The sequence below is a fragment of the Citrus clementina genome, unplaced genomic scaffold, assembly GCF_000493195.1.
Source record: "Citrus clementina cultivar Clemenules unplaced genomic scaffold, Citrus_clementina_v1.0 scaffold_3, whole genome shotgun sequence".
Taxonomy (NCBI): domain Eukaryota; kingdom Viridiplantae; phylum Streptophyta; class Magnoliopsida; order Sapindales; family Rutaceae; genus Citrus; species Citrus x clementina.
In genome coordinates, this window is record NW_006262339.1 from 33,801,312 (window position 1) to 33,815,903 (window position 14,592).

General features: G+C 34.4%; 1 protein-coding gene across 1 annotated transcript; it reads left to right on the plus strand.

Annotated features, from left to right (window-relative positions):
* The first annotated feature begins 6,135 nt into the window (after nucleotides 1–6,135).
* LOC18046115 (LEAF RUST 10 DISEASE-RESISTANCE LOCUS RECEPTOR-LIKE PROTEIN KINASE-like 2.1) lies at nucleotides 6,136–13,557 on the plus strand. The gene is made up of 3 exons (XM_024189107.1): nucleotides 6,136–7,070; nucleotides 11,387–11,419; nucleotides 12,275–13,557. Exons 1-3 carry the CDS (start codon nucleotides 6,257–6,259, stop codon nucleotides 13,399–13,401), a joined length of 1,974 nt encoding a protein of 657 aa, XP_024044875.1. The 5' UTR covers nucleotides 6,136–6,256; the 3' UTR covers nucleotides 13,402–13,557.
* Nucleotides 13,558–14,592: the final 1,035 nt, after the last annotated feature.

Sequence of the window (14,592 nt, forward strand, 5' to 3'; positions counted from 1 at the left end):
AATCTATTCTACAATAGATTCGTGCGCTTGCGAGTTCAATAAAATTTGCATAACACTTAGGACAATCTTTCTTCCAGTGGCCCTTCTGTCCACATTTGTAACACTTGCCTTTTGGCTTGCCACTTCTTTTAACGGACAGTTTGCCGATCCCAACTATTTCTTGCTCATTCTTATCTTTCGACTTAAGCCTTGAAGAAAATCCTTTTTCAGAAAGTTTTCTGCTATGATAAAATTCTTCTATAGCATGTAGTTCGTGCATTAATTCAATTAAGATCATATCTTTATTGTTTAAGATATAGCTGACCTTAAACTCTTTGAATGTATCAGGCAAATATTCAATTACCATGTTAATCTTTGTTTTATCATTGATTTGAACACCATGAATCTCTGCTTCATTCAAATAGTCCATCATTTTGAGGACATGATCACGAACTCTTGTGCCCTCTTCCATTTGAGTATCTGTAATACGTTTTAATGTTGCTTCTCTGGCAAAATGAGTATTTTGCCCAAACATCTAATGAAGACTAACCATTATTTCAATGGATGTTTCCATGCTCTGATGTTTCTTATGCAGTTCCACATAAATTGAAGCCAATATATAGTGCTTAGCCATTTTGTTAGCTTCGCACCATTTCTCATTAGGCTCCCTCTAATTTCTATAATCGTATGACGTTGGTTCTGGAGGGCATGGCTGGGTCAACACATATTTGTAGCCTTTAGCCGTGAGAATATTAAATAGATTGTATTTCCAATCTAAATAATTTTCGCCAGTGAGTTCATTTTTAACAAGGATAATTAATAATGGGTTGATGGAAGATATTTTCTGGAAAAACAAAATAAACATGCATAAATACTTTGAAACAATATTCACAATAAATGAAAAAAATGCAAAAAAATCATAAATGCATTTTTATTTATTGTAACGATAATCTAGTACCGCTTTGACAAGCTATCCGTTGGGGAAGTCATGTTTACACTTACTAGACCCAATTATCCATTGGATTATTTACTTCATGTAGATATATGATAAATAATTATCGTTATCCCTTTGGGCCTAAATTTGTTAATAGAGCTTCGTTTGGAAGGTTAATAACAAATTTTAGTTGAGTGTATAACCATTGTTTCAATCTACTTATTTTTCATATCAATAGTCACCGTTGAGGTGAACAATCGATTGAAAAATATTTCAATTTTATCTTTGAAGAAGTTCATCAAATAAAATATCTAATATATATACCCTTCATAGGGAGCATCACCGTATCATGAAGTCGAGATATCTATATAATTTAATTATTGAACTAACAATGAAGCATGTGGTAAAAATTATCTTCAATTTTCCCTCTCCCACTCAATATGTTAAAATTGGTTTTTCCTTTTTAGAACATATATATTGTTAATTGTATGCTTCCTATAATATTATCTAGATGATATCCAATATTATTAAGCATACGCAAATTACAAACAATATAATGAGATTCATAATATATGAATCACATGTATCATTATGAATAGAGTGGTACTACCAATTCTATATGACATGTTATCATGGCATGTTATCAGCCAAAATATAACATATAAAAAAATAATTAAATAATCTTAATTCATAACTTTCCTAAAATGAAAAAAATATATTAACCCTAAGCCTAATCTTCATTGGGCTTCTTGTCAATGTCCATCTTTTCATAGGTTTGTCTTTGTTAATGGATTAGGGGAAATTGAGCTTTTAAATTTATTGTTGGTTCAATTTTAATTTTGAAAGGAAATAAATAAATAATTAAAAAATTTTATTAAAAAAAATTTTAGACCAAAAATAAATTTAATGTGTTTAAATTTTATCTATGCATTTTAATCCACTAAGCCTAATTTGAATTGGACCTAAAACTATTATTCATTTTGTCCAAAACTGTTTTTGGACTTAAATACAAAAAATTTAAACGTGTCTACCCAAAAGAAAAAACTATGGAGCCATAGGGACCTCAATGATAAAAACTATTTAAACCCTAAACCCATCTTTTTCTTCTTGCCCAGCCGCCACTAGCACAAAGCCCGCCACTGTTCAGGGACGCCAGCCATCTCCGACGCATCTCTGACACCGAGCCGCCATCGCCACGTCACCGAAAACCCAGAAACTCGCGTGCGCAACTTGTTGTACGTGCAGCGCGCGCTGCTGGCCAGGCTGGTCCCGTGCGCTGCTTGCTGCGTGAGCAGCGTGTGCCAGCGGGCTGCTTGCTGTTTGTGCAGCGTGCGCTAGCTGCTGCTGCATGCGCAGCGTGCACTGCTGGCAGCTTGCGTGCTTGCGTTGCTGGTTGGTGGCTGCTGCTGAAAAATCCAGCCTTCGTTCCTTTGATGTTCCTTTAATCAATCGTCGCGTGATTAATCTTCAGCGATTTACAAATTTCCTAGGCCAATTTTGGCTTTAAAAAATTCTATTACAGTAAAGTAAATTAAGAAGGAAACATGGTGATAAAAAATTATCCCTCTTATTACAGATCCAAACAAAAAATACAACATAAAATCTAACCATGAATTAAGACAAATCATAACATGTGTTATTTATATATTAAATAAATAATATACATCTGAATAAATTATGCCACTCTAATACATAAATATCAAGATTGATTTCGTACGAAATTCTTATATATTAATATGAGAAGTCTCTGATACTAATTGTTGGGGAAAAATCAGTTTTTAAATTTTATAAAAACTTTTAAGACCGCTTCATACAATATATAAGAATTTGTAATATAAAAATCGTACCTTGAAAATTCGATTTGACTTTTTCCGCTGAAGTAATTTAGGCTCCAAGATCATGATCCGTCACCAGCACTCCTGTTAGATCACGATCCATCACCACCACTCCTGTTAGATCACGATCCGTCACTACTACTCCTGGTAGATCACGTTCCGCCACCAAATAATCTTTCAGGCTGTGACTCAAGTTTGATCTGCACTTGACATGTGGGCGCCTTTATCACTACCAAAACAACTAGCACGAAGAGAAAAATATTTTTCTCTCAACAACAGAGAGAAAAATATTTTTCCCTGATCTGTATAAAGTGGCTGCTCTATCTCTTTTAGGAGAAAATAAGACCTTTTACATTTTTATCTAGTGGAAACCTTAGGCTCCATATTTATTTTTTAATTCTATTAAATCTCTTTTGATTTAAATTAAAAAATAATTAAAACAAAAGTCATGGTACTTGCTCTTGTGTTATAGGGGCCAACTTGTAAAATAACACAAGGCCCATTACACTCAAGCATATTAATGAAGTCTCTCATTAAATAATATATTTAGATTTTTGACCCAAATAACTAGTTATCTTACTTATTAATCCAGTAGTGGTGCAGTCAATTAAATGAGCTAACCGGGGATCATTTGGGAACATACAATAGTGGCTACAATAATTAGGTCTGTAATTAAACTAGCCCAATTATTTAATTCCAAATCTACTCCACTAAAAGATTGGAACTGACTTCCATAATTGTATGTTGTTTATATATTAAAAATTAGCTTTATAAATGATTCCAAACAACTTTTAAATGACAACAATCATACACAATGGCAAATAAGTCTTGAATTGCTTTGATCGATTAAGAGACTTCCATGTAGCTACAAATTGGACCAAAACTTGTTAAAAGGGACCGTAGAAATGCAACTTAGGAACCATCTGTTTTTAACTAACCTCACCCGATTTGCACCAAGCCATACGTTCATTTCAGTGATTTTGGATGCAACACTCGAAAAAGTCAAGAGTCAACTCCCATCGCTTTTCCGTCTCTCTCGTGGAAAATTCTAAAGGGGCTCACCTTTAATTAATTTGTTTGTCTGAGCAACTATTTTCTGTGTTTACATAATGAAATTTCCACAGATCGCTCTCACAATTTCATTTCAAATTTGAAATTAAGCAAACTAAACCCATATAATCTTACCAAGTCTTCGTTCACCTCAACAAGACGAACTGACTAGTTGTACAAAATCACGAGGCATCTCTCTTCCCTCCGCCAATTCTCAAACCCATCCTTACCTTCATGATCTGCTTCTTGATTGCCGTTACTGCATCTCAAGGCGATGGCGATGTTGAAGAACTGTACATCTCGTGCAACAGCCCCACTCGTGTGGGAACTTATGGGATATCCGGTATCCATTCTGGGGAAATAGTAATAAGGCCTTCGTATTGTGGTCCCAAAGGCTTCGAGTCCCAATAAATATGAGGAATATCCTTATCGTACCATACAAATTAGGGGGACTATAAATATTGAATCTGTTCTACAGTGGAGAATTGATGATAACTGTATGATTATAAAGATAAATATTAAATTTGCACTTACTGCTATAATCTGACAAATATCATCAATGCTCCATGAGGGAGCAGCTCCACCATAGCCATTACCTACAAATTAAGTTTTTAAAATGATTCCAAACAAGTTTCACTTAATGGTAAACCATGTTTAGACACTCCTAAACTTCCACAATATTAGACTAGTTAATTACTTAAGTTGAAATGAAGAAGGGTTACTGCATAGTTTACTAAATTCTGAATTTCTATTTTCAACATTTTCTCGTGAATTTACTATCTTTAAATCACTCTTTTATCTTTGAAAACCTTAATTTATTCTTTATTTTTGTAAGAACTAAAAAGAGAAAAAAAAATTTCATCAACCCACTTCTATTTTTTTCTTCTTCTTTTGAACAAAAATGTGAGTAAATTATAATTTTTCAAAAGTAAAGGATTGATTTAAACATAATCAATTTACAAGGGATAATCCGAAATTTATCATTAGTGGAATTATATGATACTGTTTCTTGTCGTTGAATTTCTAAATTAAATTATAAAGAAATCTAAAAGAGTCCTGAAATATACGTATAATTGACCCTAATTTAGCATGTACAAGTGTCTGAATTTTGAGCTAGTTCTAGCGAATCTAAATTTCTAGATTGTTTGACTTCGAATTAGAGTCAGCACATGAAGTATGCACAACCATATTATTGCAATATGCAGGTATCTGTTCTTTCTGACTCTTTATTCCCTTGATTTATTACTCTTTCAGACAATGGTAGCTGGACATTGAGGTTTGGCACAGGTAATATAACTGATCCATTCTTTTATTTCTTTTTTCATTTGCATTTCTTGTTGACACAATGAATAACATCATTTCCATCAACTGTCACTGAGAGAGGGCACTTTTTTTTGAACGATATTACGTCGAGCTATACTCTTTTGAACGATATTACGTCGAGCCTAAAAAGCTTTATATACATATAAATAATTCTTGATATGAAATGACAAAATAAAAATGAATCAAATTACTAAAAGAAACTGTGGATCCAAATGCATGTTTAGAAGAGACAGTTGACGTGTCAATTGCTTACTTGGCAACTGCTGGACCCACTTTCAGAGTTAGTTAAAGCCGGTTGTAACAGCCAACAGATACTGAAGCAGGGTATAAAGTTGATGACCAGAGTAATATTGCAAGATATTTTGTTATTGAATCAGAATTAGGAAGAGTCAAGTAAGACAGAATTGTTCTCTGATACAAGCTGGGTTTATCTTATAATCCCGTGTCGTCAATAAAGCTTGCTGTGGCTATTTCGTTGTGCCGAAGCAAGCTAATCTTGCTGAACTACAAGATATATCTGATGTCTTTCTTTAATCTTTAATCAATCTTACTATTTTCAAATCGGTCTTAGGATTAATCTTGATTGACCATTCATTAAAGTTTGTTTACCAATTGATTGAAATTATTTATAAGAAAAGAAAGCATCATAATTTTAGCTACATAGATAATGACGAGTGTAGAGAAACAACTGTAGTCAGCATCTAATCAATACTTGCTTACTTATTTCTTTCGACCGCTTTAGGTGGCGGAATGTTGGGAATAATAATCACCTGTGCAATTATTTGTATATTCAGAAAGAAAAACAACTCATCAATTTTATGGACCGTCTGTTGTAGAAAGGCAACAAAGAGTGATCAAGACCTTGAGGCTTTAATTAGAAATTATGTATCTCTTGCTCCCAAAAGGTACAGCCTTCCAAAAGCAAAGGATTTCAAGTCAACTCTTGTATTTGGGCAAATTCTCTCAGTTAATTACTTCAAACTGGACCTTGTTTACTTCCAATTTCCATACCTTAAGTCAACAACTGAAAAGAGTCGGTTTATTTTAGTAAATTAATGGTGGCACTATCCTTTAGCAGCTAATCTGTCTTTGAAAGTTTCCGCTGAATAATCTCGTGTTAATCAATTTGTGGATCATGAGTTCCTATATTTTCAGAATCTCTCTTTTCATCCTTATGTTCAGCCAGCTTCAATTCCCACTAGTTTTCTCAGCATATGTTAATGTCTCTTTGGAGGCATATTCCAAGTGTTCTGCTTCTTTCAGCTGCGGAATTTTCACCGGTATTGGCTATCCTTTTTGGAGAAACGACCAGCCTGATTATTGTGGTCATCCAGGCTTCAAGCTTGATTGCGAGGGAGAAAGAGCCACCATTGATATCAATTCCCAGAAGTATGATATCAACGAAATCTATCATGAATCTCAAGTCCTGAGGATTGCAAAAACAGATTTCATGTTGAACATTTGTCGTGTAAGCTTTATCAACAGTACTTTGGATTTCAATCTCTTCGAGTATACTCTCAGCGACCAAAACGCCAGCTTGCTTTACGACTGTGATCATCTAACTGAAGAGCAACCACGGAAACGGGAGTTTACATGTCCGATAAACAACAGGTCCAGTGAATGTTACTTCACCGTGCCGGCAATTTCAAGTGATGAACTTTCAAGGAGATGCAAAATCAGTCTCCTGATACCAGTCCTGGAGATTTTTGCTGATCATTTTACAAATTATTTAATGACTATTGATCAAGTTATAAAAGAAGGTTTTGAGGTTAGGTGGATTATAGACCAAGAGCGATGCAGGGATTGCCATTTTTCAGGAGGGAAATGTGGATATAACAGGACTATTAATGATTTTACTTGCTTTTGCTCGCATCAACCTTCGCCAAGGACATGCTTCAGGACGCAGCCACCGGCAAACAGTGCCGCCGCTAATCCTAGTACAGCTCCAGGTATGCATACATGATACTTATTTATTTATTGATTTATTTTTAACCGATACAAAGGGATATATATATATATACTATTTTTACTTTTTCTAGTTTTTAAGTAGCTACCGAGCTAGTTATGAGAGATAAGATTGATGAGATGGACCAGCATCCTTAGCTCCAATGTTGTAAGAAATAATTAATAATTAAGACATCTTTTAAAAAAAATTATATACACTATAATCAGAATCCAATTAAATTAAAGTGTATAATCAACCCAGTTTATCAAATTAAGTATACTACAACTAAAGTCTAGTATAATAATAAACTGCCACAATAATCCTTTACCTTAGAGTTAAGAGGAGTCACTATAGACTAATAAAACAGTTATTGGTAATTAAAAATTAGGACTCGATATATGAGAATTAAAATCCTCTGCATACTAATCTATACTCTGAATTTTTAATAAGTTTGTGCTATGCCGCTATTTATATGTTTTAGGGGACATTACTTTTGGGTACATCAGTCTTCAGCCAAAGCCCATTCGTTTAGGTGACATGGAAAAGCAATAGAATATGAGGAGTTATATTATTCTTCCGATTGCTTTTTAATTCCACTAAAGAATTAAAAGCTTCAATCGATTCTGCAATTTCCATGTAGCTGCAAATGGGTCCAAAGCTTGTTGAAAGGGGATCGGTTAGGCCAACTTTTGTTAAAAAATTTAGCTCGATTTGCAATCCAAGATCCAACCCATATATTTACGAGTTTACCGGCAAACCGTCTCTAAAAGTCAGAGTCAACGGCCATTGGATTTCAGTCTGGCTCTCTCGTGGAAAATTCTAATGGGGTTCTTCACCTTTAATTAATTTATTTGTCATGGGACCTAGCTAGTTTATACGTTATAAAATTTTCTACAAATTGCTTTCGCAACTGCTTTTCAAATTATAAAAAAATTGTTTTCTCCATTGAAATGTTGCACTAGGCAATTACCTCTTCATACAAGCAAACAAACCCATATAATCTTACCAAGTCTTTGTTTCTTCCAAAGAGATTATAGTTGCACATAATCATGAGTCATCTCTTCCCTCCGCCAATTCTCATCTCCATCCTCACCTTCATGATCTGCATCTTGATTGCCGTTCCTGCATCTCAAGGCGATAGTGATAGTGACGAACAGTTCATGTCATGCAACAGCTCTCACTCGTGTGGGGACTTGCAGGATATCGGTTATCCATTCTGGGGAAGCAATATTAGGCCTCAGTATTGTGGTCGCCAAGGTTTCGAGCTCCAATGTCATGACAATGACTATGCTACCATACGAATCGGACATCAAAGTTTTCGAGTTTTAGAGATTAACAATACAAATCCAATGATGAGAATTGTTATAGCTGATTATATAGGTAGAGATTGTCTTGAATCAATTCGGAAATCCAGTATCAGCGACCCTCTATTTAATTACGCTGAGAAGGTTCGAAACCTCAGTTTATTCTATGATTGCTCCGCTGATTCCTCCTCACAGCTGGGCAAAAACAATTATGGTTGTACCTCAGAAGGTGGAGTAGTTATAAGAAGCTTTTACACGATCGACAACTATGATGACTCGCGGCTTCCCAATCTTAGCAACTCATGTTCCCGTGTTATTAAAGTCCCCATACAACCGACACGTCCCAATATTCTTTATCTTACGGAAGGTAAATTGATCGAGGCTCTGAATCAAGGGTTCGAAGTGAGATATGTTGCGGACGATATGCGCTGTTCGACATGTACTTCTTCTCAATCTGGAGGGATATGCGGATCTAATCAGTATTCAGATGAATTTTCGTGCCTTTATCCTCCTCGTCATGGTATGCATCTACGCCCTTCATTTTCTGTATTATCGTTACAAATCTTTTAATCGTCAAAACTTAGGCTCGGTTTGTTTGCCAGTTCATGCGGCTTTGCCAGTCCACGCTGTTTATTTATTAAAAATTAGCTTTAAAAATGATTCCAAACAACTTTCACTTAGAAACTGTGTTTAGACATTCCTAAACTTTGACAATATTAGACTAACTCAAGTTGAAATGAAGAAGGGCTACTGCATAGTTTACTGGATTCCGAAATTTTATTTCTAACATTTTCCGTATTAGAGGAAATATAACACTCCTTCTTATCTTTTGAATTTTTATTTTTTTAGATTAAATTATAAAGAAATCTAAAACCGGCACGCAGCATAGGTACAATTGACACTAATTTAGCAAGCACAGGTGTCTGAATTTTGAGCTAATTCTAGCTAATTTAAATTTCTAGATTGTTTATTTGATTTTGAATTAGAGTTGGCACAAGTATGCACAACCATGTTTTTGCAATATGCGAATATCTTTTCTGACTCTTATTGCCTCGAATTATTACTCTCGAATTAGGAAATAAAATCATTAAATAATAATAGATTATTTTATTGTAAATTATGTTGAGATAACAAGATAAAAAAAATTAATCATCTAAAAATATTTATTCTTCTTATTATTTATTATATATACACAATAAAAAAAATCTATGCATACAATTTTATATATGTATAAACAAATTTTATTCAATATTATGTCTATTTTAATTATTTGTATTCTTACAATAGTTTAACAGTTAGATTACTAAGCACATACAATTGTTTTTAAAACTCATAGCATTTTTAAAAATAAAATTTACCACAATATTTAACTAATTCTCTTGAGAACTAATTATTTTTACAACACGATTAATGATAATTATTTTAAAAGTTCTAACATTACCAAATTAGCTCTTAACTTCTAAACTACAATAATAAATATTTATAAACATGCTGTAACTTTTAAATGACAACAATCATAGACAATGGCAAATAAGTCTTGAATTGCTTTGATCGATTAAGAAACTTCCGTGTAGCTACAAATTGGACCAAAACTTATTAAAAGGGACCGTAGAAATGCAACTTAGGAGCCATCTGTTTTTAACTAACCTCACCCGATTTGCACCAAGCCATACGCTCATTTCAGTGATTTGGGATGCAACACTCGAAAAAGTCAAGAGTCAACTCCCATCGCTTTCTGTCTCTCTCGTGGAAAATTCTAAAGGGGCTCACCTTTAATTAATTTGTTTGTCTGAGCAACTATTTTCTGCGTTTACATAATGAAATTCCACAGATCGCTCTCACAATTTCATTTCAAATTTGAAATTAAGCAAATTAAACCCATATAATCTTACCAAGTCTTCGTTCACCTCAACAAGACGAAGAGACTAGTTGTACAAAATCACGAGGCATCTCTCTTCCCTCCACCAATTCTCAACCCCATCCTTACCTTCATGATCTGCTTCTTGATTGCCGTTACTGCATCTCAAGGCGATGGCGATGTTGACGAACTGTACATGTCGTGCAACAGGCCCACTCGTGTGGGAACTTATGGAATATCTGGTATCCATTCTGGGGAAATAGTAATAAGGCCTTCGTATTGTGGTCCCAAAGGTTTCGAGTCCCAATAAATATGAGGAATATCCTTATCGTACCATACAAATTAGGGGGACTATAAATATTGAATCTGTTCTACAGTGGAGAATTGATGATAACTGTATGATTATAAAGATAAATATTAAATTTGCACTTACTGCTATAATCTGACAAATATCATCAATGCTCCATGAGGGAGCAGCTCCACCATAGCCATTACCTACAAATTAAGTTTTTAAAATGATTCCAAACAAGTTTCACTTAATGGTAAACCATGTTTAGACACTCCTAAACTTCCACAATATTAGAGTAGCTAATTACTTAAGTTGAAATGAAGAAGGGTTACTGCATAGTTTACTAAATTCTGAATTTCTATTTTCAACATTTTCTCGTGAATTTACTATCTTTAAATCACTCTTTTATCTTTGAAAACCTTAATTTATTCTTTATTTTTGTAAGAACTAAAAAGACAAAAAAAAAAAAAAATCATCAACCCACTTCTATTTTTTTCTTCTTCTTTTGAACAAAAATGTGAGTAAATTATAATTTTTCAAAAGTAAAGGATTGATTTAAACATAATCAATTTACAAGGGATAATCCGAAATTTATCCTCAGTGGAATTATATGATACTATTTCTTGTCTGTTGAATTTCTAAATTAAATTATAAAGAAATCTAAAAGAGTCCTGAAATATACGTATAATTGACGCTAATTTAGCACGTACAAGTGCCTGAATTTTGAGCTAGTTCTAGCGAATCTAAATTTCTAAATTGTTTAACTTCGAATTAGAGTCAGCACATGAAGTATGCACAACCATATTATTGCAATATGCAGGTATCTGTTCTTTCTGACTCTTTATTCCCTTGATTTATTACTCTTTCAGACAATGGTAGCTGGACATCGAGGTTTGACGTAGGTAATATAACTGATCCATTCTTTTGTTTCTTTTTTCATTTGCAGTTCTTGTTGACACAATGAATAACATCATTTCCATCAACTGTCACTGGGAGAGGGCACTTTTTTTTTTGCTGTGGCCTAGCAGTAAAAGAAACATATAGTTTAATGGGATATTCTACCCTAACCACATAGAGAGCATAATATTACTTAAAAAAGATTTCGAGCCATACTCTTTTGAACGATATTACGTCGAGTCTAAAAATCTTTATATACATATATATAATTCTTGATATGAAATAACAAAACAAAAATGAATCAAATTACTAAAAGAAACTGTGGATCCAAATGCATGTTTAGAAGAAACAGTTGACGTGTCAATTGCTTAGTTGGCAACTGCTGGACCCACTTGCAGAGTTAGTTAAAGCCGGTTGTAACAGCAAACAGACACTGAAGCAGGGTATAAAGTTGATGACCAGAGTAATATGGCAAGATATTTTGTTATTGAATCAGAATTAGGAAGAGTCAAGTAAGACAGAATTGTTCTCTGATACAAGCTGGGTTTATCTTATAATCCCGTGTCGTCAATAAAGCTTGCTGTGGCTATTTCGTTGTGCCGAAGCAAGCTAATCTTGCTGAACTACAAGAAATATCTGGTGTCTTTCTTTAATCTTTAATCAATCTTACTATTTTCAAATCGGTCTTAGGATTAATCTTGATTGACCATTCATTAAAGTTTGTTTACCAATTGATTGAAATTATTTATAAGAAAAGAAAGCATCATAAAACTATTTTAGCTACATAGATAATGACGAGTGTAGAGAATCAACTGTAGTCAGCATCTAATCAATACTTGCTTACTTTTTTTTTTCGGCAGCTTTAGGTGCCGGAATGATGGGAATACTAATCACCTGTGCAATTATTTGTATATTCAGAAAGAAAAGGAACTCATCAATTTTACGGACCGTCTGTTGTAGAAAGGTAACAAAGAGTGATCAAGATATTGAGGCTTTCTTTAGAAATTATGGATCTCTTGCTCCCAAAAGGCACGGCTTTCCAAATGTTAAGAAAATAACTAACTCATTCAAAGACGAGCTCGGTCAAGGAGGTTATGGCCGTGTGTACAAAGGGAAGTTATCTGACGGTCGTCTTGTAGCAGTAAAGCTCCTCAATACATCCAAAGGGAATGGACAAGAATTTATTAATGAGGTTGCAAGCATCAGTAGAACATCCCACGTTAATGTTATCACATTACTGGGTTTTTGTTTAGAGGGTAGCAAGAGAGCCCTTATATATGAGTTCATGCCTAATGGATCCCTAGAAAAATTCGTGTACAATGGGAATACTTCGAAGCCTAGTGGTCAGCACTTGGGATGGGACAAAATGTATGAAATCGTTGTAGGCATAGCGAAAGGGCTTGAATACTTGCATCGGGGGTGCAGCACAAGGATTTTGCATTTCGACATAAAACCTCAAAACATTCTCCTTGATGAAGATTTTGTTCCTAAGATCTCAGATTTTGGTCTGGCAAAACTTTGCCTTAAGAAAGAGAGCATCGTGTCGATGTTGGAGGCTAGAGGGACAATCGGCTACATTGCTCCAGAAGTTTTCAATAGAAACTTTGGAGAAGTTTCACACAAGTCTGATGTCTATAGCTACGGAATGATGATTATGGAATTGGTTGGATGCAAAAATTACCGTGATTCTGGCATTGATCATTCTAGTGAGATATACTTTCCACATTGGATTTACAAGCATGTCGAGCATGGCAGAGAATTAAAATTGCCTGGTGTTGTGACCAGTGAGGAAAGTGAAATTGTCAAGAAGATGATTATTGTTGGTTTGTGGTGTATGCAGACTCGTCCATCGAACAGGCCGCCCATGAACAGAGTGATAGAAATGTTGCAAGAAAGCAAAGAAGCCTTGCAAATCCCACCAATGCCTTTCCTCGCTTCTCCTCCACGAGCACCAATAACATCTTCTTCCACCATTTCAACTTCGTGACATAATCATCAAATTATGTACAACAAATGAGGTTATGACATTGTAATTTGTCAAGGTTCTGATTTTTCATGCGAATCAAGTGAAGTTGAATTGCCATTTTGAAAGCTGCTCTGTTCACCATCTCCGTTGACGTGACTTTCGCAATCAAACGCCCAGAACGCACCAGTCGGTTTCTAGGTTGGAAATCAATTTCATATGAAATTTTCTGAGAAATTAATGGTTGATTGCGTGAACTTGAGGAGATACTCTTGAGTAATGGTCTAGTAAGCTACATTCTTTGATGAATTGTACGAATACTTGGCACTGTCTGATTAAGTCGTAGTTGCAAAAATATTTGGTATTGACTGGAAGTTAGGAAAGCGTACCGCGTGTCCAATTAGTTACCATATATGATTTAGAGAAGAACTTGTGCGGACTGGGCACATTGTCCGTCCATTGAGATGGCAGCTGTGTATGGATTTCGTCGGTGAGACCCAAAATATCATATCCATTAAAATAAAAAAATGTGTCCCATTGTGAACCAAATAACAGGCCGTCAGTGCGAGGGCTGAAGTCGTACCCTTCTCAATATCAGTTTTCTTTATGATTTATGTTTAAGTTTCGTTATTAACAATTTTTGATAAAAAGGATTTTGGTCGTGAGAAAGAGTACAAAGCACACTTTGCTATGAAAATACTTGTCGGGTTAAGACGAATTGACCAACACTTTAGAGCCCAAACTCAGCTATTTTTCAGATATTATCAATGGTTAAAATCTTTTGACCATAGAAAGAATTTCTAAGATGTTACTGATGGTTAAAATCTTTTGAAGATAAAACAGGGAAACAAAATTGTAGTTTTTCCCACAATTATCTTTCTCCCTAGATTTGCAAGCATTAATTAGTATTCTTCAATAGCAGTAAGTTATTGTCCTCAGAACCCAATAACTATTTCTCCTTAAAGAACAAAATCCAACCTTAGTTGAACTGTATAATGGTCTAGTCCCTACTCCACACACTCGAAGAGATTCGTATCCTATAATCATATCTCTATTATTATAGTGATTGTTTATTTCTCCCTCTATTTAACATTAATACAAGTCTATCATCAAAGCGGGATCGGGATTCAGGATTCCAAATAAGGAAAGATATTAAAAAAAAACCATAAAAATATCAATCATGTAAATCGGTAATTATAAATAAAGTCATATTTT